A 25,000-nucleotide genomic window follows, 5' to 3' on the forward strand; every position below is an offset into this window, starting at 1 on the left:
GGTTCTCACTGTTCTGGAGTCAGGGGTCAGCTTGACATTAAATTTCAATCTCCGCGTGTTGTGAGTCCACCGATAACACGCAGAGATTGCGTGTTATCGCCAACCCAGCCAATCATTTGCAAGAAGTGAGACACAAAGAGCTGAAGGCACAGAAAGACTTTCCTCTGCTGCTGATTGGTTGTCCAGTTAAACTCCATCCACCAATAAGATGCTTTGCCCTGTATGTTATCGCATGGCTGAGAGCTTTGAACCACGGAGGCCTGCTGGTCTGAGGTCAGTCCCAGTCGTGTCCTCCACAGCCAAACAGGGACGGCAGACTGCCGGCCGATGATGATTCCTGACAGACTTCCGATGCTCAGCGGTCCGTCAGCGGACATCCTGGACGTGACCGGGCGGAACGCTTCCGGATTCTGAGCGAAGGATGAGGAGAGGGAGGACAAGGAGCAGGAGGAGGAGGAGGAAGGGGCAGAAGGAAGCCAAAAAACCTCTCAGTCAGCCACCGAGTCATCGTCTGAAAGTCTTTCCTGACACGGACGAAGCCCCCAGAAAACAGCCAGTCAGCAAAAAGTGGCACTGCACCAGAATCAGAGCCAGTAAGAGGAGTTTCCACATGGGTTCTGGTTCTAGGTCTGAGGCTGGGTCAGGTCCAGGTTCTGACATAGGCCCAGGCTCAGGTCCAGGTTCTGCCTCTGGTTGTGGTTCTGGTTGAGGCTCATATTCAGGCTCGGGTTCAGGTTGAGGTCCAGGTTCTGGTTCTGGTTCAGGCTGAGGTCCACATTCAAGTACAAATTCTAGTTCAGATTCTTGTTAAGGTACGGGTTCTCAGGTTCTGGTTCTTGTTCAGAATCAGGTCCAAGTCCAGGTCTAGGTCCAGGTTCTGGTCCAGGCCCAGGCTAATAAACATGTTTGGGTTCAGGGTCGGGGTTTGGTGGGACTGGAAACAGAATCTGATCTAAAGAAAAGTCATTTTTGTTATGATTAAAGCCTCCTGGATTCTTGCTCTGCTTTGTCAGCCAGCGTTGCAGCCGTAAAGTCACAGAAAACACACAATCATCCTCCGACGCACACAATCTGCCCCGCTGCGGCCCCTCCCTCACACCACCCGGCAGGTTAAAAATAGAAAGTGTGTCACGCTGCGTGCGCTTGGAGATCTTCTGAATGCTCTCGGGCTACAGTCACCGGCCCCAGAAGAGATCCCCCCCGCCCCCCCCAAAAAAAATCACAAAGTCTGTTTTCAATCTGGGATTAAAGGCCAAAAATCCGAAAATTTGTGTTGTTACAGAAGCAACATCTCCTAGGAAGTCCAGGAATCAGTAGGACAGCTTCTACTGTTCAGTTCCTCACCATCAGGTCACACTGATCTGATTCTGATTTGCCATGAAGGATGAATCGTTCATCGTGGTGGGGATACAAGCACCATCAGCTGACTCACTGGGTCTCTGAGCTGGTTGTCAACCTGCGAAAAGAAGAAGTGAAGGCAACAATCAGGAGGATGTTTTTATGTCCAAAAGAGCCAAACGGAAAAAGTCTCATATCTCTGGGATCCTTTGATTCAAATGGCTCCCGTCTGAATCGGTTGCGGTGAGAGTGAGTCCAATGAGTCGGAGATCCGTGTTGAATCGGTCATGTAGGTGAAGTCTGACTGAAAATGATACGAAATTGGGAGAACAGAGGAAACGAAATTCATTCAATTAAATGATGCTGACTGGCAGGGCAGGAGACTCAGTGGCATCAAGAGCTGTGCAACACTGACACCTAGTGGACACAGGAGGTTACCTCACTTGTCTGATCTGCTTGGTTTTTTGAAGGTTTTTTTTTTAAATTTGAGGCTGCTGATTCTGAGACATGATGCTGGATTAAAAGTTCTCCACCGAGCACCGCTTAGTTTTTCCAGAGCTGACAAACTGGATCCAGACGACTTCCTGGAACATCTGGCTGCAAGACGGCTGACCGGACCAGCCAGAAACCTCCCAGTTGATCTGCCGCGGGTCCTCAACACTCGGGACCTCAGAGCTTCTCCTGTAGAACACCACCAGGCTGGTTTGTGCTGCTGCGGTGTTTAAATTAGTCAGATATTAGATAGATAGAAGTGTCGGCTAACCTGTGTTTGGATGCAAATGCAAAGCTAGCTTGACAGCCTGAGATTGAACTGGAGGTGAACCGAGGCTGAAGCCGAGTGAGTTGACTTTGTAGCTTCTGACGTGACCTTTCCTGACCCGCTGGGACGAGAAAACAGCTGCTAGCGTCACTTTGCAGGCGTGAAACCCAACGTCCCGATAAATCATCACCTTCTCCAGCGACATCCAATCACTGTCGAGGACTCCTGCTCAGCATCAGTAGTTTCTGAAGCTTCATTCTGCAGGTTCTTGACCAAAACCAGCTCCTGCAATACCTCCCCAGATGTTTCCACCCTCCTCTCTCCACCACCGACCCCTCCCACCACAATTCAACTCAACCTTGTTTTACTGATGTTATCTTGGGCTGAAAATCGCATTTCTATTTCTTTGTGTCCTGTCAGTCACAGCAGTAACAACAAAAGAAAGAAGTTCTGTCAGGAGCTGCCAGACCCGATTCACCTTATGGTTCTGGGTTCTGGGCACAGCAGCCAGACTTACTAACTAACTGACTAGCAGAGTACCATTGTGAGGCGGCTGGGGGGGCGGAACCTGCCGGAGAGGCCTCTCTCTAGGGGGGCCCTGCACGCCGACACACTCCTGGAAGTGGGTCAGCACTCAGTGGGGGAACCAGAGCAGAACCAGAATTCAGTGCAGAAGTTCATCATCCCCACCGTCTCTCTCTCTCTTGACTCTTGTCTTACACCTGTCAAGTCGACTACGGACCAGGTGGGAGAACATCACAGGTCAACAGTGTCTGTGCGATAACCAGCAGAGGGCGCACACTGCACCCTGACGGTTCCCCTGACAGACGATGGCAGATTAAGTCTGCAAATGCTAACTGGAAGGCTAAAATTTCAAGCTACTAATATAGCAAATAGCTTCTATCATTTTACTGAGAATCAGTGCGTCCGACTGCTTTAACTCCGCCTCCTTTGACATCCCATTTTCAGCAGCAGAACTCAGCTGAACTAGGCTGAACCGGGGAAGGTCCACCTTCTCCATCGGAACCACTGGCTGGGATATTTTTCCCCCATGGTGTCCAGATACCAAATTTGTTGGTACTGAGGCTGTACCCGAGGCTTGCCACAGGGGGGCAGTGGTCTCATTCTAAACATTCCGGCCTCCTACACAGCATCCATTTTGCCTCCCAATCGTCTGCAGCTCCGCTTAAAAAAACGAATCAGGGAGGCTGAGCTGAAATCCGGGCCAGGCCGAGCCGAGCCGGGCCGGCCCAGACCCGGCTGGGATTCCAGGCTGTCTGGGAGGCTGAAGCACCGGTGGCCAATAAAGTCGACATCTGAGGAGCCGCTGGAATGCCGGGAATGAACGACTCCGAGGTTCCTGTCACACTTTAACCTGAAGCAGCGGTTATGAGTTACCACAGGGGGCGCCGTGACCACACGGAGTGGAGGGGAGAGGGGTGTGGGGGGGTGGGAGGGGCTTCATCTGGTCCCCCGTGCTGGAACAGAGACACACACAACTCACCCACAGACGCGCACACACTGGGGATTCTTGGTAAATACTTTATATGCAACAGCTTCTTGATCTTTTGCAAACACGGTAGATAGAAAACAAATCAAGGGAACATTTTCCAACACTTGAAGCGTCGTCTGAGATCTTCTCTGACGGACAGAACACAGAATCTACGACGTGGAAAAAAAAACACACACACACACACACACACACACACACACACACACACACACACACACACACACACACACACACACAGAGGCCACCATGGGACTCACTCACTTATTCACAGTAGGCTTTATAATACTGTTTCTGTATAGTACCACACGTCTTTTCTCATCCATTAAAATAGCTGTGGACATTTTGACGCTGTAAATATTTTTTGAAAAAAAAAAAGTGACGTGTCCGTATTTACACGACGACCTCGCAAAGCAAAAGGAAGAAAAAAGGACAGCACACAGGAGGACTTCTGAGGGCCCAATGTGTTCTGGTGTTGACTGCTTCCGCAAAGTAGAAGAAGAAGAAGAACATGAGGCTTCCTCAGCTTGGGGAGGGGGGTGGATCCTCCAGTGGGTGTGGCCTCAGGGGACGATGGCAAAGTCATTGGAGATGGCGTGAGGGACTGACTGGAACATTCAGGCGGAGGATTTGTTTGTTTGTTTGTTTGTCATTTCCAGATAAAAGTCAGTAAAACGTGAGCCACTGCGAAACGTCCGTCTAAAAAACGCGTCCCGCCGATGGCGAGGCGGCGTCGGGAAGTCTGGCTGCTGCAGCCGACGTCCCTTCATGTGTCTGAGCACAAACACACGCACGCACGCACACACGCACACACGCACACACGCGTACATTCATATAAACACAGTACAGAAGAAAGCAATTAAGCCTACAGACGAGAAAAATAAACTGCTGGCGCACACGCGCACGCACACACACGCGCGCGCACACACGCACACACACACACGCGCACAATCAGCATGGACGACGGGGACGAGGATGAAGCGATGTGGCGGGAGGAGAGAGAGGCACATGGTCTGACAGGCAGACAGAGTCCGGCCTGCTTTTGGTTTCACTGACTGTGATTGGCTGTTGTCGGCAGGTCCGGAACTTCCAGCCCGCTGAGAACTTCTGCAGGTGTACAGCACCTTCACAACCTCCAGTGTCCTGCACAGAACCTGCTCCGGGTACACCGGGACCTGCTGCCTGGGATGCAGGTGCTAGTTCCTGGGCTGGACTCTGGTACCAGGGACTCTGGTACCAAGGACCAGGGAACCTGGAAATCGGGGACCGGGCACCAGTTATAAGGCACCAGGGACTAGGCACCATGGACCAGGGACCAGGTACCAGGGACCAGGGCACAGGGACTGGGGACCGTGGCAATTGTGAATTGTGCTTCATCGCTTAACTTTCTTACTCTCCCTCCCCAACGTCCTCATTGGCTGTTTCTATGGTGGAAGGCATCCAAACAGAGCTCTACATGATTAAACAGGTCAAGAATTTATGGGCTCCAACAGTCTCATAAACTCTGAAACAGTCGGCGGCGGGTGTATTTCTGGCAGGGCCTCGAGAGGTTAGTGGTCCGTTTCCAGCAGGACAGAGACCGCAGGTTCACACTTTCTGTCCAAGGTTGGTACCCAATGAAGCCCATCTCCGTCCACTGAGTGGCGTAGGGTAAAGTGATTGAGGGAGGAGCTTCTGAGCGATGTGCGGTCGATCTCTTTAGGGGAGTTGACGGGGTCGTTTTGGAAGTCCGGGCCTCACCTTTGTGACCTTTAGTACCTTGACTGTTAGAGCTACTTCATGATCCTGGGCGGTGTGAGTTTACATGGCGGGTTAATTATGTTCCAATCCGATGGCAGAAGGTGAAAGTGAGGGCGAGATGAGCAAGAGAGCAGGTTACCAGTCCGTCCTCCCCCGTGGACCCTCCCCCCAACCAATCCACCAGGACCAGGACTCTCTGCCGCCACCTGCTGTTGCTGCTGCTGCTGCTCAGCCGTCGTCCGGGGTCGAGTCTTCCGGCGTGGACGAGTCCTCGGCAAAGTCGTCCGACGAGCCGCTCTTGTGGATGCGGCCGTCGCTGCGCATGCTGTGGAAAGTCTTGCGGAAGGCCTCCATCATGGAGTGCGCCAGCTTCTTGGCCTCCAGCTTGCTCTCGCACTCGACGGCGTGGCAGTCCATCTGGAAGGACAGGTCGTCGTTGATCTCCCGGTAGATCCAGGCGAAGACGTTTGGCCGCACGCTGTGGTCGGCCGTGCAGTAGGCGATGCGCGCCACCTGGTAGGTGTCCAGGGCCAGCGAGGCCTCGCCGCGCTCGTCCAGGTGGTGCAGGCGCACCTGGAAGGGGCGGATCTCCAACAGGGACCCTGGTCCAGCGGGGGGCTGGCCCAGGGCGCGGCGCTCCACCAGGCCCACCACTGCCGACTCGGTGCAGCCCGACAGGAAGTGGGTCCCGGAGATGGTCACCTTGCCCAGGTAGGTCACCTGTGAGGGACCAGAGCAGACAGACAGACGGGGTTAGGACGGGCATCTGCAACCGGACCTGCAGCTACACACCGCATACCCACATGACACCGAGGCATCAAAGATTTGTTGTTAAAAATCTGCACATTTTCAGAGATTTCATTGAGATCAAACAGGAAGAGGAAGTCCTGGAGAGAGCGAGTGGGACAGGAACGAATCCCTGAGGGATGCCAAAGCATCTCTGATCACATGCAGCTGATATCCCTCTTTTTTTTGCAACGAAACTGAAACCGAGCTGCCCAACTAAGAAGGTTCAACCAGTGACCAGTGACACCTGGTGGCCAGAAGATGAACAGCAGGATTACACACAGCTCCTCTGATCCTCGCCCAAGAGCAGCAGATCTTCTTCTCCTGGCATCACCGTTAGCTACGTTAGCCTGGTTAGCGTGTCCCCTTCACGGTGCCTCAAAACCCATAAGAGGGAAGAAAAAACAACCACCCAAAGCCCAGCAGTAGCCCCCTGGTGGCCAGGAGGAACCAAGCAAGGGCCAAAAATGTCCTCCTGAGGACACAGCATGTAAACGTGTGCAAACAGTGCGTTAGTGTGTCAGAACCACTGACTCACACTTATTCTCACACACACACACACACACACACACACACACACACACACACACACACACACACACACACACACACACACACACACACACACGTCCTGTAGGATTCTTGAGCCGGTTGTTAACATTCTTCTTAATGTATTGAAGCCAGCAGCTGGTTTTCAGCTCCACTTGTCACGACACGCAAACACAGACGCGCTGCTTCTTCAGACCTTCACTTGTTTGTGCTGCCTGAGAGTGTGTGCGTGTGTTTGTGTATGTCCGTGGGTGTGTGTGTGTGTGTGTGTGTGTGTGTGTTCCCAGACAGAAGCGCCTCAGTGTGAAAGAGCCTGAAAGAAGCTTTTGACTTTCCGGACGTGCTGCCGTGCAGCCGGCGGTCAGACTGAACGACACCTCGACTCTTTCGGCCCAGTCGGTGAACGTTCCCAGTTCTTGCAGCATCTGGGAGAGACCTTCCGAAGGATCAGGGACTTGGATCCCCATTAAAACAACTGCAACCAAAGTAAAACAGCACATGCAATACTTTCGTAGGGTTCAGCCGAACAGAGCGCGACACATCAGGACATGATGAGCATGTCATCACCACGGACGCCACTTCCTGTCTGTCTGGAAGAACTAGGACCGCCACTTCCTGTCTGTCTGGAAGAACTAAGACCACCACTTCCTGTCTGTCTGGAAGAACTAGGACCGCCACTTCGTTTTTGCTCATAAATACCAGGACAACCATTTCCTGTCTACCCGACCACTACTTCCCGTTTGCCCTGAAGAACTCGGCCTGCCACTTCCTCGCTGTGTCTCAATTCAGGGTCGGCGTCTTTCGAAGGAAGTGTCCTCCGTCGGAAGGCGGGTCCTCCGAAGGGCCTGGCCGAGAAGAATGAACCCAATCCCGCCTCCCCGGTAACCACATGGGACGGTCGAGCCTTCGCCGTATTTCCTGGTTTCTTCACTGCAGTTCCCTACTGCTGGCCAACGCCGGAAGTTACATTTTTCCCAACGGAGGCTGCAGACCCTGAATTGAGACACAGCCTAGGACTGCCACTTCTGCCCGTCAATACTAGGACTGCCACTGCCGGTCTTCCCAGAAGAACCAGGACCGAAACTTCCTGTCTGTCTGGAGGAACCAGAACTGCTATTTCCTGTCTGCCTGTCGACACTAGGGGAAACCACTAGGGGGCAGAGAGTGGAGAAACTGAAAACATTCCGGGAGGATCAGGCAGTATGAACATTTATATGAAGTCTCGGTTGTGAAGATGGGAGTCTCGGTCTCCCAGGTGGGTAGACAGGTATGCAGGGATGGCAGGGAGCCAATCAGGCGGAATGTTGCATAAGGAGGCCAGCGGTGGCGAGGTCAGAGGTCGAAGAGAGACAGACGGTGGTGTGCAGTATTCAGGTCTTCATTCTCAGCAGCAGAGTTAGCCCTCTGTTTACAGCCTCTAGCTACAAACTGACGCTTTGTATTTGACACATGATAGAAAAACAAAGTGGTCTCTGAGCCAGGGAAAGGTGTTCATGCCCTTTGCTGTTGGCATCTTTGGAAGCTTGTTTAATGCTAAAACACACTACAAATGATTTAACGTCTCCTCGTCATAATTGCTTGATGTTTGCCTCACGGCAGCGGCAGCTTAACATTCAAGAAACATTCCAAGGGTTTGTTTTTCCTATCACAACGAGCCGGATTAATGAAATCCTGTCGTCGAGTTTTCAGTCTCCATGACAACCGAACCTCTGAGCTCACGAGGGGGATTTTATTTCTTCCTCCTTTCTCCTGAAAACACTTTCACTTCAGCTTCGTCACCGGCAGTTTGGGAGGAGATGTTGACTAGTCAGCAACTTCTGGCCAGTGTGTGTGTGTGCGTTTGTGGGTTCTCAGCAGTAATCCAGCAGATCTTCACAACAAGCAGCAGCACTATTTCTGTGTGTGTGTGTGTGTGTGTGTGTGTGTGTGTGTGTGTGTGTGTGTGTGTGTGTGTGTCTTCTGGACGGTGGATGTTGTTGGAAACTATTTTGCACGTATCAAAATGTTGAGTTTCGTTAGTTTTGGCTCCAAAAGGTGTTTGGTTGTGTGTGTGTGTCTGAGAGTCAGACACACACACATTTGTGTGTGTGTGTGCACGTGTGTGTGTGCTGTTTTGTTTTCTGCTGGGCGCCGGCTCGGAGCCGAGGCGTCCAGCACAAACACACTCAGTGGCCAAAACGTTGCATTTTTCACTCAGAAACCTGGTCCCCCAAAAAAAACAAAAAAACAAAAAAAACAATCAAACCCAACTCCAGAAGAGCAAGCAGCTGACTGGAGTCCCAGTTTATAAAAAGCTCCTCCTGGGTTTGAGGGCTGGTCAGTGGAGCAGAGGTCATGTGATCCCACCCACCTTGTAGCCGGCGTGGCCTCGGCTCTTGGCGTGCGGCGGCGCGGTGGAGCACAGCTCGATGGCCTCGGGCTCATGGAAGATGACGGTGGGCAGCGGCTCCTTCCTCAGCGTCAGCACGTTCAGCTTGGTCTTCAGCATGGTCTGGAAGTGCTGGAGGGAGGGACGACGACAAAAACACAAAAACCAGCAGAGATCAGCAGAGAACTCAGCGTTTCTGCGGCGTGTGGTCGCGTGCTTTGGCAAAAAACGGAACTGGAGGAGGAAGAAGAAACGCTGCCTGCGTGAGGAAGAGAGGAGTTAGCTGAGTTTGCAAAGCTCAGCGAGACACTGATGCTGCTGAGTCCAGACAGCAAAAAAAATAAATTAAAAAAAAAGCATCAGGAACACCACTTTTCTTTTAAGACAACGCAACAAAGTGTTTTCCCTGCTCGGCTCCTGATGACCTGTGACCTTCTTCAGGCAGCAACAATAACCAATTCAAATTATATTTATATGTTATATCTACATTATGCTATTAACATTATTTACATTGAGTGAGTGAGTCCGGCAATGAAATGAAGAAGTACGTAGATCAAATGAATCGGGGGGGCTGAGGGCCACGTAGGGCGCCAGGATTGCTAGAAACGCCACTGTTGGGCCTAATTCAATGTTTTCGTCTTTAATCCCATGTTAATGTGCGGCAGCAGGACAGCGGTGACAAAGAGCAGATGAAGGAGATGAAGAAGAAGAAGACGAAGAAGAAGAAGCGGGAGGTTGTGAAAGTGGAGCCACATGTGCGTAAACGCTCGCTGACCTCGGCAGCGTCTGCGCTTTACAGCTTTCTGACGGCGGACTGGCATTCCTGCGGTCGGCATGGCCGCCCGGGAGAGACGGAGACGCTGCGACGCTGGAATTCTATTCATAATATTTTCACTGCGTTTGCACCTTTTATTATCGCCGATCTTCAGGTTACGGCGGCAGCGGCGGCGGCGCTGCTTCTATTCCTGGAGACGGTCGGGGCGGGGGGTCGGGGAGGAAAAACCTCAGAACTCTTTCAGACGGCGTCGGAAACAAAAAACCCTCGGCCGGGTCAAACTCCGATCGTGGTGGTTTCACCTCCGGCTGAGGAGAAGAAGAAGAAGTAGCTGCTGGACTTACTGCTGCTTGTTTGGTTCTGAGGTCCTTCCAAGTTGAAGTGCAGTTGGCCCTGAAGCTGACCAAAGGACTAAGCTTTATGTTCTTCCAGGAGAACCAGTTGGATGAACTGAGGAACCTGAATCATCCCAGCAGGAAGGTCGGAGCCCAGACAGTGTTTTTAACCTAAGTGTGTGAGGTTAACTGTGTTGAACTCCAGCGAGGCACTCTGGAGTCATAGGCTGACTCGGCTCAACTCCAACCTCAAATTTCAAAAGGCATTTTTCCACACTTGCACTCAGTTCCGCCAAAGTTGCGCAAATCGACTTCCAGAGTTGGCCAATAATGACTGATGTTCTGTCACAAATGAACATCTCCTCCTGCTCCTCCTCCTGAACCTGCCGTGACTTTCCAATGAGGAAGCTGTGAACGTTCGTCGCTGCTTCGCAGAAGCGACCTCGCACTAGTGGCCATGTGACAGGGAAGTCCAGCCCCAGTCAACCCGGTATCAGTCCTTCAAGCGTGGATCAGCACTGGCTGCAGGCAGAGGGGCGGAACCTGCAGTACAGCAGAGCGCAACTGCTTTCTGGTCTTCACCACCAGTTAATACGCACAGGTAGAGTTTTCAGAGTGCAGTAAAAAGGCCAAGACGCGCGGGAACGAGGCTCCAAGAATGGTTCCTGTTTAGTTCCGGGTGCCTTATAACAAATTAAAACAGAGCTGAACTGAACTTCAAGAGGCAGTGGCAGGCGACCCTGTGATGATGTCACAGCGGGGAAAGACTGGAGCGAAACACCAGCTGACCAGTAGCAGAAACTCCCTCCTTGTCATGTAAACTTCAGTCGTCCGTCCGGTGAACCAGCAAACAAACCAGTTAAACTCGTTAAGTCCCGAAACCCTTGGAACCAGCAGTCGGGTCTCTCTGGTCCACGACTGACCAGCAACCGCCGAGGTAGTAAAGTGTTAAGTGCTGAAAAGTGGGCGGAGCCCTGACATGACCCTGCCAGCTTACTGAGTGGCTGCTGCTCACATGTGTTTGTAATCATGGCCGTGTCATCTGAAAGAAGCTCACAGTCGACTCGTTGACTGCTGTTGTTTTTGTTTTTTCACTCTTTGGGTTATTTAATCATTGATTGTGAATCCAGAAATGTTCTGGGGGCTTTCGGGGCCATGAGCAGCGACTCTGCTGCCTCCTGCAGCGACGTGACTTAACAGCTCACAGATGGTAAACTCTGCCGAGCTCCAAGCTCCACCTCCTCCTCCTCCTCGGCTCTCACATGACCCCGTGGCGCCGGCTGACACTGAATGACAGCTCAGGACGACGAGTCGCAGCCACACAGAAAGAAAACAGCTGCGAATGATGTCAGGAACCCACCGAAAAGCAAAACAGACATTCCACCATTCCAAAACAGCACAAGGACGAAGAGAAAAGTCTTGAACTGCTTGTCCCACAAAAAGGGACCTGGACTGCGAACTGCTCCAAAAACAAACAAGAATCGAAATAATTTGTTGGGGGGGGGTCAGTTTCCCAACATAGAGAGACCACTGAGATGAAAGAGACACAGTGATGGGTCCTGAAACAGATGTGGAAGGTCTGCAGATGAGACAGCAGGACGTCCAGACGTCCACTATCAGCTCATCCAGGCTGCACTTCATCACCTTCAAAAAGCAGGAAGGAATCCAAGGGCTCAGCGGCTCCAGAACCAGAGGATTGTGTAGATGTTCCAGCGGAGGGAGAGGAAGGTTCCACCAGGTGAAGCCAAGAGAAGTTCAGACAGGAGTCGTTCTGGACCCCGGATGATTCCTCTGTCTTATGCTGTGCCCGTTTAGCCATCGCAGTGCTAAGCAAGCCCAACTGTGGAGGGATTGAAACCACAGGGCTCGACGGAAACACGCAACCAATGGGGCGACCGGGTTCAGTTCTACCTGAAGCCTGATGACACAATCTGCTTGTTATGACGCAAATCAATGTTCATGGATAAATATTTCCATGAAAAGGGAGCAGGGTCAAACTGACTAAGACCTCACCTGGGTGCCCATCCCTGGAGGTTTGTGTCTTGTCAGCAAACAATGTACAAAGTCACTAAAACACAACAAGGATTTTCTACCGTTGGTCTTCAGGGCTCATGAGGAACACCAGAGACCAGTGGCTCCCTGGAGGACTCTGATTGGTTCTTCTGCCCAGATTCCGGTTGTGGTTCTTTACACCAAACGATTGGCCACTTGGCCTCCTTCCAGACTGTCCATCTTCCCATTGAGTCCCTCACCACCACCACCAACACCACATCTCCCTCATCTCACCCGACAACTTTTAGTATTTTTCCTTTTTCGTGCCACCTGTGAACAGTAAGTAGCTCCAGCCACTGGGAAGGTTGGTTTCAGCGTTGAGTCCACCGGCATAGCATTCGCCACACGGTGAAGATTGTGAATCTTCTAATTTCAGCTCAAAGATGTGTTTAAATCCTCCTCCTCCTGCTGTTTCTCTGATCCTGGGGACAGTTAAGGAGATGTAATTAAACCCAGTGGACCGTGGGAGGTCCTACAGCAGAGCAGGACCGCGTTCCCCTTGCCGTGACTAGGAGGTCCTGACGGCGTGTGGGAGGGAGCAGAGCGTTGGCCAGACTCTGGGATAGGTGGCTTTCTTCTGGAGGGAGGACGTGGCAGGCAGCGACCGACAACAGCTGAGTCACCCTCATATAAATGTCCAAAGTCCCTTCGGTTGTCTTGTATTTTGTTCTTAACGTATTCCATACTTTATCTTTTAATGTGTTCAATTTGTTTTAGTGCTGACCTTGTTTTTCTTGTTGTGTTTGTGAGACAATTTTCTACCATTGTGGCCAATAAAGATTTATTCTATTTTATTTTATTCTATTCTATTCATTGGCACCGGAAAACCAGCAGAAGGTGCTCGAGTAGCTTCTGATCCTTGAGGAAGTCCGGCAACCTGTTAAGTGATTCGCCTCTAAAATCGTTACATTACGTCAACCTCAACTGGGCCGCAAATAAAAAGTCACAAAACACATTCTGGCGAGAGTTGCATGATATCTCTTCATTTCCCCTCCGTCCATCAAACCAGACACTCTACTCGTTCCTATTTTTAAGTCCCGCAAACAAGCAAATGAACCGGTAGAAAAGCATTTATGTTCAAAGGACCAGATGATTGGAACCATCTACCTAGACCTTCTCCACCACGAAACTGCAGTGATCAAACCCTGTCAGCGTATCTTGAAACATCTTCCTCCTGCTTTCATTGACTCTCTCACAACACTGAACATCTGCACAAACTCTAGTCACAACTCGTCTAAATGACTCCTGTATGTCTGAATTATTGTATTCTGTTTCCTTTCATTGTAGTGTACTGATTTGTGTTACGTCTTGATGTTACGTGTGTAAGACCCCCCCGTAAACAAGGTGCGACAACTCAAGGGGTTTATCCAACAGATAATAAAACAACTTAAGAAAACATCGCCTCCTTCCTTCCAGACGGACTAATTACATATTCAGAGGAGGCAACCTTGCCTCGAGCCGGTGGAGGACGTCTGCTTTTGCGCAGAACTAAGCTGTCGGAGGACGGAGGCTGGACGTCTGGCCAAAGAAAAGCGAGGGAATCCAGCAGCTGAGTGAAATACGATGACACGGGGAGAAAAAGTATTTCGCTGTTTCGTCGCCGAGCAGCTCCTAGCATTGCGGGTCTGTTTGTGGGTCTGCACTGTCGGCGTGTGCCCTCGTAATTTTGCATTGCGCAACGAGTCAGTGTGTGGCGGGTGACAGAGGGGGAGGCAGACAAGAGTTGAAGATAAATGCCGTTACACCTCCACCTTCCCTTCCTCGCTCCTTCGCTCCACCTCCTCCTCTACCAGAGAGAGAGAGAGAGAGAGAGAGAGAGAGAGGGAGAGCGAGAGAGGAGTGCAGCGAGTCATTGTCTGTTGCTATGGCAACAGAGGAAAGCCACAAGCGAGCGAGGATAATGTGGAGAGACACGGTGGTGAACGGTAACAACAACAACATCGCAAAGAGGGAAAAGGATCGGAGCATCCTGGGAGCAGGTTCCTGACCACCTGACCACCCACAGTCCAATTAGGATCTTCATGGGGCATCATCTCCAGCGTCCAGCTCCAGGTGTTTGTCCTCTGCTGAGGTCTCGACGTTCAGGTGGGAGAACAGTTGGTAGTTTTAACTGAATGGGATTCACCACCTCTTTATTGAACACGATTGTTGGTATTTGTCTTTTAGTACAGACATAATATCTTTAGACGTTAACATCAGCTGATGAAAGGCGTCACACAACGCAACAATGTATCACCCGAGGAAGACGGAAGTTTACGTTGCAACAACGAGTTCAAGTACAAAAACAACATCTAAAAATATTCAGTGTCTGTGATGAAAGAAAAAGACCAACAATGGTACAACTGGGGTCTTACCTTCAGACTACCGTCCCAGTGGTTCCTGGCAGACCTGAGGTTTCACCCCCGCAATCTGGGGTTCTACTCATTGAACCTCTCGTAGAACCTGGTCAGCACCTCCTAGGCCCATCTCCAGACTCATGGTAAATGGACTGCACTTGTTTAGTGCTTTGCAGCACCGTCACGGTCCCCCAAAGCGCTTTACCAACAACCAGTCATTTGAAAACCTGCCCACAGAGTCACTACCTGTCCAGGGTCAGAGCTCATGAATTCCTCCGACTCCCGGTGGTGGGAACCAGGATCGGTCCATCGCCCCCCCCCCGAAACTTCCGTCAATCCACTGGATTCTTGATGCCGTCATTCCAGGTAGAACACTGACTGACTTCAGAACTCGCTTGGAATTGTTCGTGGCGCGAGGCAGTGATGAAACGTTGCACTTCAACACTGTTGTTTCTCCCAAAACCGGGAATCATTACAGCGTCACAAGACCACATCAACGGTGAGGTTAAGCGTAAACACCCTGCAAGTCCGGTTCTACCAAAAAAAAAACCCACCTTGATTCACCAAACTTTTGCCTTTTCGCGTCTCTGACTGACGCTGCGTCACTGCTGCACTGCACCGCAACAACTGCTGGTGTTGGCAACAGACTCACACAAAACCACAAGAAAACGAAATACTTTCGGGAAAAACACGAAGAACGTCAACACAGTCAAGTTGTCCGAAAACGCACAGAATTTTAGTTTAGCCGTCCGCTGAGCTGAAGGCCAACACATTCTGTCGGATTTTGACAGGCTCAACGATTGACGACAAAAAAAAAAACCCTGCTGCGTCATTCTGCTAAATTCTGAGGCAGACCCACTGTTCTTACCACTGGAAGATTACATAAATCAGGAATTCTGGGAATTCTGTTTCTCAGTTGAGGCCAACAACAACGAGCAGCAGAAATCCAGTCGACAACTCAACTCCACCACCAAAGTCTTCTACAACCGTGTGTGTGTGTGTGTGTGTCCGCTGTGGCCAATAAAACTGTCAGTCAACATTTGAAACGCGTTCATTATAAAAGGGTGAATAACCAGAAATTGCAGGTTGTCGTCCGCAGCCGACGGAAAGATAACCAAACAACTCGACCTCAAATTATTCCAACATTTTTTTTCCCCCAATCCTGTTTGTGCACATTAGCTGGCAAAGTGCGTGACTGGAGTCTTTTTTTTCCACCACCACCACCACCAATACTGCCCACATTCAGCAGAGCAGTGGGCCAAGACGGGGTGAAAACTCTGGATCCCATCCGGAGCAGGAGCACTTGTTGTTGTTGAGCAGCTCCAGGGGGAAAAAACTGTGACACTGGTACCGCCGGTCTAGCTGGGGGGGGGGGGGGGGGGGGGGGGGGCTGGGGGGCATTACGGACAGACCCCGGGTTCCTTGCAGAGGAACGCAGGAACTTCCTGTTTCACCGTCAGAGGCGGGGGGGGGCTTGGCAGCCGGTGGGAAGGTCCACATCTGGAGAACATTAGACTGCAGGAGACGTACGTGCGTGCGTGCGTGCAGCCTGGCTTCACGCACGCACGGCGCTGCATATCAAACTACGTGTCAGTAACACACACACACACACACACACACACACACACACACACTTCTCGGGGAGAAAAAATGCCAAGATTCCTGAAGTATCCTGAACGATGAAGGGGGGGGGGGGTTGAAAATGAGAGCGCCCCCAGCCGGAGGAGAGCTGCAGCAGCAGCAGCAGCCTGGACATGTCGCCGCTGGATGGAGGGAAGGAGGCCCTGTGGAGCGGGTTGGAGGCTCCATGGGGGTCGTGGTGGTGGTGGAGGAGGAGGAGGTGGAGGAGGAAGCCCTCCAGCAGGCCCCTCGCACTCGGCGGCTCCGCTTCGAACTTGCGTAACGCGGCTCTCCGCCGCTTCGGCTCACCGCCGCAGCAGCCGCCGCCGCCGCTGCCGAGGCGCCTCGCGAACGCCTCGCGCCGTGAAAAACCGACCGCAAAACGCGGAGGAGCCGCCGACCGCCGTCGGAACCCGGGGCGGCTCGGTACCGGCCCGCGAGCCTCGCGACGTCACGGTCGGACAGCGGGCTTCGAGGAGCTGAAGAGGGAGAAGTGGAGGGGGGGGGGAGAGCCCGCAGCCGTGCGGTTGTGTGTTGTTGTCGTCGTCGTCGTGTCTCCTACCTGCAGCCGCTCCGACGCTGGTTGCCACATCTTGCAGGGGTTCGACGGCTCGTGGTCCTCTGGGCTGCTCGCTGCTCGCCTGGCCCGCGGTCCGCTTCACATCTGCTCGCCTCGGTGCCTCCTCCAGACCCCCGGCCCGCTCCGCCCGCTCCGCCCGCCCGGCTCACTGGCTGCCTGCCTGGCTGGCTGCCTGCCTGTACTTCCCGCGGCTGCCAGCAGGTGGCGCCACCTGCTGCGACAAGCGGTTGGCCGGCGCGGGGCTCGCGTTCGTGCCGTGTTCAGAGGTTGTGGGAGAAGAAATAAGAAAAATGATAGATAGATAGATAGATAGATAGATAGATCATCTTTAAAAACCTGGTTTGAACTGTCTCCTTCTCCCTGAAGTGTGACAGAAAGGGTTGTGTGTCCACTGACACACACACACACACTCTCTCTCTCTCACACACACACACACACACACACACACACACACACACACACACCACACACACACCACACACATACACACACACATACTTGTGCTCCAGTGTGAACCCCGAGACAGTGCAAAGAAAAGAACAAATAATGATAATGATATACTGTGTGTGTACAAATATATATATATATATATATATATATATATATATATATATATATATATATATATATATATATATATAAATATACGTGTGCTGCTTCATTTCATTGTGCTGCTGGAAGAGCACAATGCTGGAAGTCTAATATACAGTATGTATAAGTATATATAATCATTAAGCAATATATACACAGATACAGTAGTAACAACAAAAAGAAAAAATATATATTTTCAGGTGAGCAACACCACCGACGTGAGACGTTTGGATATTAGACGAGTGAGGAGGAGGAGGAGGAGGAGGAAGAGAACTCACACTGTTGCTGCTTTCGCTGTTTACCATCAGTGGTGAGAGTTCTTCCAATGAGAACATTTATTCCAGCTCATCAGAGTGACGCCAGCTGTTTGTTCTTCATTAAAAAACCCTGAACTGGACGGTCAAGGTGAAGATGAAAACGCTCTTAAAACAATGAGAAAAGCTGAGAGACTTGGGGCCGTGACGGCAGCAAGGCCTCACCACCTCCTGAAGGCAAAAACCATCAGTGGAACACAGTTGTGTTGAGTTGTGTTGATATATTGACTGACTGTAAACCTGCAGGTGGCTCGTTGTGTTGACATTAGAGAGTGTGTGTGTGTGTGTGTGTGTGTGTGTGTGTGTGTGTGTGGAAGGAGGCAACGTGTTTGTGAAACCCACCAGCCATTCAGAGCTCCGGAGGTCAAAGGTCGATGTCATAAATCTTCCACAGCAAAGGTGAGCGCTGTCAGTGTGTGTGTGTGTGTGTGCGCGTGCCGCCCTGCTCTGTATCTGGAGATGTTTACGCTGAGACCATCTGGATGAGGTCAGAGGTCAGCGGGGACCTTCTCATCACCGACACCCCAGAGAGGCTCCTCCCCCCTGGCAGAGCGTCAGTCACAGCTCTGCTGGTTGTCGTTGTTGTTGTTGTTGTGTAGTATCGAACTCTTCCCACGCACACTGCTGCTGCTGCTGCTGCTGCTGCTCCTGCTTGGGTTCAGGTTAGAGGGACTAACTTGGTTTTTGTCAACTGGACTTATTTCCCATTATAGAGGAACTAGCACCTGTTAGCAGCTGTTAGCGCCTGTTAGCGCCCATGTATTGCTGCTATAAGCCGCTAACAATGCCGATTGTTCTCAGATTCACATTGTAACTTCACAGCTCAGCAAAAAAATTGATTAATTTTGTAATACTTTCTTTAAATAAGTTTGGAAAAAAAAATAGGAAGTGAAAAAAGATGATGTGGAAATATAGGAACTGCTTTTTTTCTTTCTTGGTGGCTGTAAATGAAAATGCAGGTCTTTGTTTTCGCTGCTTTTTTGAGCCAAGACAGACACAAGACGCCACATCTGGATTCTTCTTTTTTTTTTTTTTTTGTAACTCATTAGAATCTTTATTGTTCACATAATTCGACACAGTTTACTGCTAATTGTGTGTTTTCGCTGTTTTCTTGTTACATTTTTCGAAAAGGGGAAAAAAAAAAAACCGATAGAAAGAAAGAGAGTGAAAGGCTACAGACAGACAGAGAGTTTCCCATCAGCCACTGCAGCAGATAGCGGCCGCTGGCTGACTTCCTCCCGCTACTCACAGCACGCCACCGAGGAACTTCCTCCTCAGGAACAGGAACGATACGCATCCGAGCAGGAAAACGGACTCGCTGACTAGCGCTTTTTAGAAACATGTTAGCGGCTGAGCTACTTGACCACAAAAAGTTACCCCCACAAAGTATTTTGGCACAAACGACCATGACCCCGGAATTAACACCACGGCAACGCAACAGAAGAGGAGGTGGAGGAGGGGGAGGAGGAGGAGGAGTTGGAGGAGAGAAAGAAACAACTACAACAACTCAAGGTTGTTTTTATCGGGAAGAAAACGCAGAGAAGAAGAACACCGAGTCTAAACATGCACAGAAAATGAGGCGACCTACTGCAGACCTTCTGCCTTAGCGAGGACGTGGGCGGATCTGGCGAGGTGTGGGGGTTGGGGGTCGGGGATGGGAATGGGGTTGGGGGTGGGGGGTCGTCCAGCAATGGGCGGTGCTCTGATGCTACAGTGAAGCCTCGTCGTGAGCTTCGACGGGAAATGAGACGATATTCAAACTGGACGTTGTTCCACTTTTCTCCACATTACATTCACTTCAGTTGTTTTCCCGCTGTTTTGCTTTAAGAAAGATTTACACTAACTTTCTGTATATTATATATTTATATATGTATAGACCTGTGTGTGTGTGTGTGTGTGTGTGTGTGTGTGTGTGTATGTGCGCACAAGTGTATGGTTTGCTGGGACGTTTGATTTTGTATATTTTTGTGTTGTTTTTGTTTTTTGTTTTTGTTTACAAATCCTTGGTCTTGATGAGCGCCACGAGCGGTTTGTCGTCCGGACTGTAGTCTTCGTAGGCGATGGGTGTGGCGTCGTACATGGTCGGCCGGGACTTCTTCCCAAATCTGGGAAAAGCCAAAGAAAGACACCAAATTAAACATGATTAGACCAAAGTCCACGTCAAATGTGGAAAATTTTGACAAAGAATTCTTTATATTTTTGAATAATTTAATTACAGTTCAACGTTGGCTTTTTTTGGCTTTTTTTTTTTAATATAATTGCATTTTAATATTTTTAAATTATTCAGAAATTTCATTTGAATGAACTAATAATCAGACATTTTGTGCGGCCAACCAGCTGAAGGACCTGCTGTTGTTTTGGATCATAGAGGTTGTTCCTGATGTTCCTGAAGCTCCTCCCCCTGTTCTGTAGAGCTCCACAGGGTCCACTCATTGGCCCACCCTCTTTTCCCTCCACGTCCTCCATCGTTGCAGCCCCAGTTTCAATAAAGAGCCAAATGCCGTGGGGCTTCAAAGACAACGACTTTGGTTGTGACTTTGCTTTGGTTCATTTTCAATTGGCATTCAAGCAACATATTTTTTTTTTTCTCCAATGAGGTGAGTCACCAAAACACTCCATCCATCTGCTGCTGCTCCGGCCCTCTCTGTCACTCTTTGGGTGTTTTTCAAGAAGGAGAATAAAAACCTCGACAAGAACATCTGCGGAGCTGCACAACGACCACCAGGGGGAGCCGGAGAGCATGTACGCTCTTAGAAAGACAGGAGCCGATCATTAAAATCAATCAACGCAATTTTTCAAAGGGCTAAATCAGCCCCCCCGGAGCTGCTGACTGCCAAGCTCCGCCTCATTCGGCCAATAGCCGCTGACAGCCGCTGACGTTGGCCAACGGCAGCGCGGCGGCAGCGTGCTGACCTGGCGTGGCGGATGGAGGCGATGGCGTTGCTGAACTCGCTGTCGATGCTGCGGCAGTTGTAGAACTCCTGGTAGGCGTGGCGGGACGAGCCCTGGTACTCGATGCGGCTGATGCGGCAGATTCCCACGATGAGGATGATGAGCATGAGGACGAAGGCCACGCACAGCGCGCCGATGATGATGTAGAGCGAGTGGCGGGGCATGTTGGTCAGCGTGTCGTCGGTGGCGTGCGCCGGCTTCCACTGCAGGTCTGCCGACACACACATCAGTCACACACGTCAGTCACACACATCAGTCACACGACAACAACGACAACAGCTGCCAAAAGTTTGGACACGCCCTCTCTCGTCAGGGTTTTTCTTTCATTATGACGACTGTTGACATTGTAGACTCTCACTGAAGCCATCGAGACTGCGAATGAACACATTTGGAATTGTGTAGTAAACAAAAAAAAAGTGAATTAACTGAGACACGCTTCATATTGTAGACTTTGTAAAAAAATACCCACCCTTCGATAGCTGCATTTCCATTACAGTCCTTAGCAAAATAAAAGCGATATTTTTGTGTATAAAGCACAATTGTGAAAGCAAAAAAAAAAACAAATATTGTACGTCATACCAGGAAACGTCATACCAGGAAACAGCAGCCAGGGGGCAGCGGTGAGTGGCAAACTCCAATGTGGCGGCCCATTCATTTCAGTGAAGGTGCGTATGTGCTGAAAACGTGTTTGGCTTCCTGGTTACTTCCTCATCATGCGGCTACCATAAAGCACATAGCAATAGCAGTAGCATCACTTCCCATCATGCCTCTGTAAGTCACGTGATGCAGCAGCCAATCAGGAACAGGCCGACACACAGCAGCAGCTACGATGCCGTGGCGTCATGCTAGGAATATAAAATTCTTTTCTGGGGATTTTATGGCCTTTCTAAAAAATAAAAAAAATTCCAATAGAATTTTTTTTTTTATGAGCTGTGTTTTAGGTCAAAGGTCGTCCTGTCAGCCGTTTTACAAGCCTTTATTTTTGTATTGCGGTCTAATGGGGGGGGAAATGCTATTTGGGCCAAGTGGTTTTTTTTGGATGCAGTACCTCGAATGGCCACTAGGATATAACTCTGGCAGACTGGTGTCCAGTTATCACGGTGGGCGGAGACGACTTACGGATCTCGCAGCTTGGCCCCACCCACCCGGGCAGGCAGTGGCAGGAGAAGCCGTTGGATTGGTCGACGCAGGTGCCGCCGTGGTGACAGGGGTCGCTCTCGCACTCGTTGACGTCCACCTCGCACCTGTCGCCTGATTGGACGAGAGGGAGAGGGAGAGGGTTGCGTTCAAGTCCTTCAAAGTCCTCCGAAAGTTTATTTCACAGTTTGGTTCGGTCGACGTGAGTTTGAGGCATCGCACAGCTTTTAATTAATCTCAGGAGACGCTGAACACACACACAGGATTTGCAGAGCGTTGGCAAAATTAAAATGGATATTTCTAAAATTTTGATAAAGTACAATTGTGCTCGAGTCACGGGTTTCGCAACTCCCGTGAAATCCCATCTGGCGAAAAAAGAAAGACGCCGAAAGTTGTTGTTGTTGCTGTTGTTGTTGTTGCTGTTGTTGTTGCTGTTGCTATTGTTGTTGTTGACTCTGTTACGTGACCGAAACCAACAAGCAAATGTTTGTGTGTGTTTTTTTTTTTTTTTAAATGAACAAATAAACAACAACAGACGTGGAGGCGGGGCTTACCCAGGTATCCAGGTGCGCAGGAGCAGGAGGCGTTGAGTGCGGAGCTCTGACAGCGGCCGCCGTTCTGGCAGCGCACCTTCAGACAGGGGTCGCTGTGGAGCTCACAGTGTCGGCCTGCACGCACACACACACACACACACACACACACACACACACACACACATGCACACACACACACAGTTTGACAGCTGGTGCACGTTTAAAGACGCAGCGTTGGTGGTCACTGACTCACTAACTCACTCACTCACTCACTGACTCACCGACTCAGTGATTCACTCACCTCGGAACTGTGCCGTGCACACACACTCGTAGGCGTTGACCAGGTCCCTGCAGGTGGCATAGTTCTGGCACGGCGCCGACAGGCACTCGTTGTACTCCTCCTCACAGTACAGGCCGTGGTAACCTGGGCGGGGCCAGCAACAGGAAGTCAGGAGGACCTGCAGCTCCCAGTTGTGCATGGTGGCACTATGAAGCTGCAGTACAGCCGGCCAACCACAGGGTGGCAGCTGTGTTCCCAGGCAGGACCGGCCTGCAGCGGCGGCGGCCAATCAGAGGGCTGCGTCACCGCCGCATCGCCAATAAAAGCTGTAGCCTCTGAGGTTTTTTTTCTCTCTTTCATCTGAATTGAAAATGTGAAGAGCCCCGCCCACTTTCTATAAGTGGGCGGGGCTGACACGGCACCCAGACAGAGGCTCCAGGGTTGTGCTGGAAATGCCAGTGAAATGTCAAGCAGCCGTTTAGAGACACTCTGTCTGTGTGTGTGTGTGTGTGTGTGTGTGCGCGCGCGTGTGCGTGTGTGTGTGTGTGTGTGTGTGTGTGTGACTGAGAAGAAGGAGAAGGAACCTCAATCTGATGAGTACAGGAAGCCAGAGGATCCATTCCACACACACACACACACACACACACACACACACACACACACACACACGCATTGACACGCACACACAAACGCACACACACACCCACACACACACACACATGGACACATGGACACATGCACACACAAACGCACACACAAACACACACATGGACACGCGCATTGACACGCACACGCACACGCACACGTACACACACACACACACACACACACACACACACACACACATGGACACACACACACACACAGGGCAAATCCTGACACGGTGTCTTTGTCACCACAGAGACCAAACAGGGTGATGCAGATAAACTCCGCCCACCATCCATCCCATCGTCACCAGCTTCCACCAATCAGAAGCCAGGAGCTGTTGCCAACTGGCTCCAAGGGGCAGCGAAAGAATCTGATTGGGCAGCTCATCCAATCAGGGCCTGACTCAGCGCTGCTGAACTCTTCCGTCCCGTCAGGTCTGGATCCAGCGTTTAACACCAGAACCAGCGGTCGACGTCGAAGACGCAGAAACAGCCGAGTCATCGCCCATCACCGTCTTCAACCGTCGCTTCAAGCCAAGAACCCAAAACTATTTAGAGACATTCTAATCCCCCACCCCCACCCCCTGCCCCGCTCTCTCTCAATAACGTGTCAGTTATGAATAATATAAATTTAATCCCTGAAACGTCCCAGAGAATAAACAAGGTGAAGTGCGTGGGCTAAATTTGGTTCCTAAAGCCCCTGAATGCTCGCACACACACTCACATGCACACACACACACACACACACACACACACATACACACACACACACACACACACACACACACACTGACAAACGCACAGAGGTGTTTCTAGGCACCACCAGGGCTCCCCCTGGTGGAGGGAGATGCCAATTCATTATTGCCTATTTTTTTTTCTTTGAAATTCTTTTATAAATGTCATTGATGTTATTTTTGGAGGAGGAAGTGCAATTTAGTCGAACTGTTTCATATATAAAAATATATATAATATATATATAAATGTATGTGTACATCTGTATTTAACATTATTTGTATTGTGTGAGTGAGTCATGGAGAGCTACCTAGATTACAAAAGTCGGTGGAGACAGGTTGGCTACAAATGTTACTGGACATGAACACACACACACACACACACACACACACACACACACACACACACACACACACACCGTGCTGAGCAGCTGAGTCATGCTGCGGCTGCGGCTCACCTGGGACACACAGACACCTGTAGCTGTTGCCCACGCTGCGACACACGCCGTGCGCGCAGGGGTTGAGGGCGCAGAAGTCGACCAGCTGGGCGCAGGTGGCGCCGGTGAAGCTGGAGGTGCAGCTGCAGCCGAAGCCCAGCGGCCCGGGGCCCTGGGGGTAGCACGTCCCGTTGTTGTGGCAGGGGCCTGATGCACACGGATCCACCTTCTGCTCGCAGGTGGCGCCCTGGTAGCCTGCAGGGGGCGACAGGACGACAGGGGGCGGGCACATCAGCTGCCTGCTCTTTGTAATTGGTCCTTGTTAAAGTGGGCGGAGATAACAGTCTGGAAGTACCGCAATATTTATTGAGGACCAAAATAATCCTAGCTGTGTTAGCATTAGCATTAGCCTTAGCATGTCCTGTTTGCCTTCTGTAAAAAGTGTTTGACAGACTTTAGCTAGCTAGCGACTGTGCTCCATTTCTGAGTGCAGTCGGTCTGTTCACTGTGGGTCTGGACTGAAGGTCTAGACCGGGGGTCTGGACTGGAGGTCTGGACCGGGGATCTGGACCGGGGGTCTGGACTGAAGGTCTGCCTTCAGGTGATCCACTCAAAATTCAAATTCACCA

At 50.9% G+C, this 25,000-nt stretch overlaps 2 protein-coding genes and 1 long non-coding RNA gene across 4 annotated transcripts in view; all 3 read right to left on the minus strand.

The window, feature by feature from the left end:
• Nucleotides 1–1,791: 1,791 nt before the first annotated feature.
• LOC142881025 (uncharacterized) lies at nt 1,792–2,780 on the minus strand. The gene is made up of 2 exons (XR_012925499.1): nt 2,102–2,780; nt 1,792–2,019 (listed from the first exon to the last, which is right to left on the minus strand). It is a non-coding gene; the product is annotated as an uncharacterized LOC142881025 (long non-coding RNA).
• Nucleotides 2,781–3,626: 846 nt separating this feature from the next.
• Nucleotides 3,627–17,005, minus strand: pid1 (phosphotyrosine interaction domain containing 1). Of its 2 annotated transcripts, none has more exons than XM_076014902.1 (3): nt 16,732–17,005; nt 9,034–9,183; nt 3,627–6,068 (listed from the first exon to the last, which is right to left on the minus strand). In XM_076014902.1, exons 1-3 carry the CDS (start codon nt 16,759–16,761, stop codon nt 5,577–5,579), a joined length of 672 nt encoding a protein of 223 aa, XP_075871017.1. In that variant the 5' UTR covers nt 16,762–17,005; the 3' UTR covers nt 3,627–5,576. The 2 variants fall into 2 exon arrangements, with proteins under 2 accessions (XP_075871017.1, XP_075871018.1); XM_076014903.1 differs by lacking the exon at nt 16,732–17,005 and adding an exon at nt 10,171–10,349.
• Nucleotides 17,006–18,665: 1,660 nt separating this feature from the next.
• Nucleotides 18,666–25,000, minus strand: part of dner (delta/notch-like EGF repeat containing) — a 14,284-nt gene continuing 7,949 nt past the window's right edge. The window contains exons 8-13 of the mRNA XM_076014975.1: nt 24,393–24,626; nt 22,578–22,700; nt 22,298–22,411; nt 21,726–21,857; nt 20,568–20,817; nt 18,666–19,759 (exon numbers count right to left, since the gene is read on the minus strand). Coding sequence (XP_075871090.1) covers nt 19,648–19,759; nt 20,568–20,817; nt 21,726–21,857; nt 22,298–22,411; nt 22,578–22,700; nt 24,393–24,626 — 965 coding nt within the window. The 3' untranslated portion in view covers nt 18,666–19,647. The remainder of the gene's footprint in view (nt 19,760–20,567; nt 20,818–21,725; nt 21,858–22,297; nt 22,412–22,577; nt 22,701–24,392; nt 24,627–25,000) is intronic.

Source organism: Nelusetta ayraudi, unplaced genomic scaffold (genome assembly GCF_046127955.1).
Source record: "Nelusetta ayraudi isolate G7.1 ecotype Tasmania unplaced genomic scaffold, CSIRO-AGI_Nayr_v1 ptg000175l, whole genome shotgun sequence".
Classification (NCBI taxonomy): Eukaryota; Metazoa; Chordata; class Actinopteri; order Tetraodontiformes; family Monacanthidae; genus Nelusetta; species Nelusetta ayraudi.

What these genes read in the sequence shown, in the direction of transcription:
- pid1 (XM_076014902.1), bottom strand. Translation starts at nt 16,761, where the DNA reads ATGTGGCAACCAGCGTCGGAGCGGCTGCAG. An exon ending in CAGCGTCGGAGCGGCTGCAG is followed by an intron (nt 9,184 to 16,731) that starts GTAGGAGACACG and finishes CCCTCCCTCCAG; the next exon opens with CACTTCCAGACCATGCTGAA. An exon ending in GAGGCCACGCCGGCTACAAG is followed by an intron (nt 6,069 to 9,033) that starts GTGGGTGGGATC and finishes GGTCCCTCACAG; the next exon opens with GTGACCTACCTGGGCAAGGT.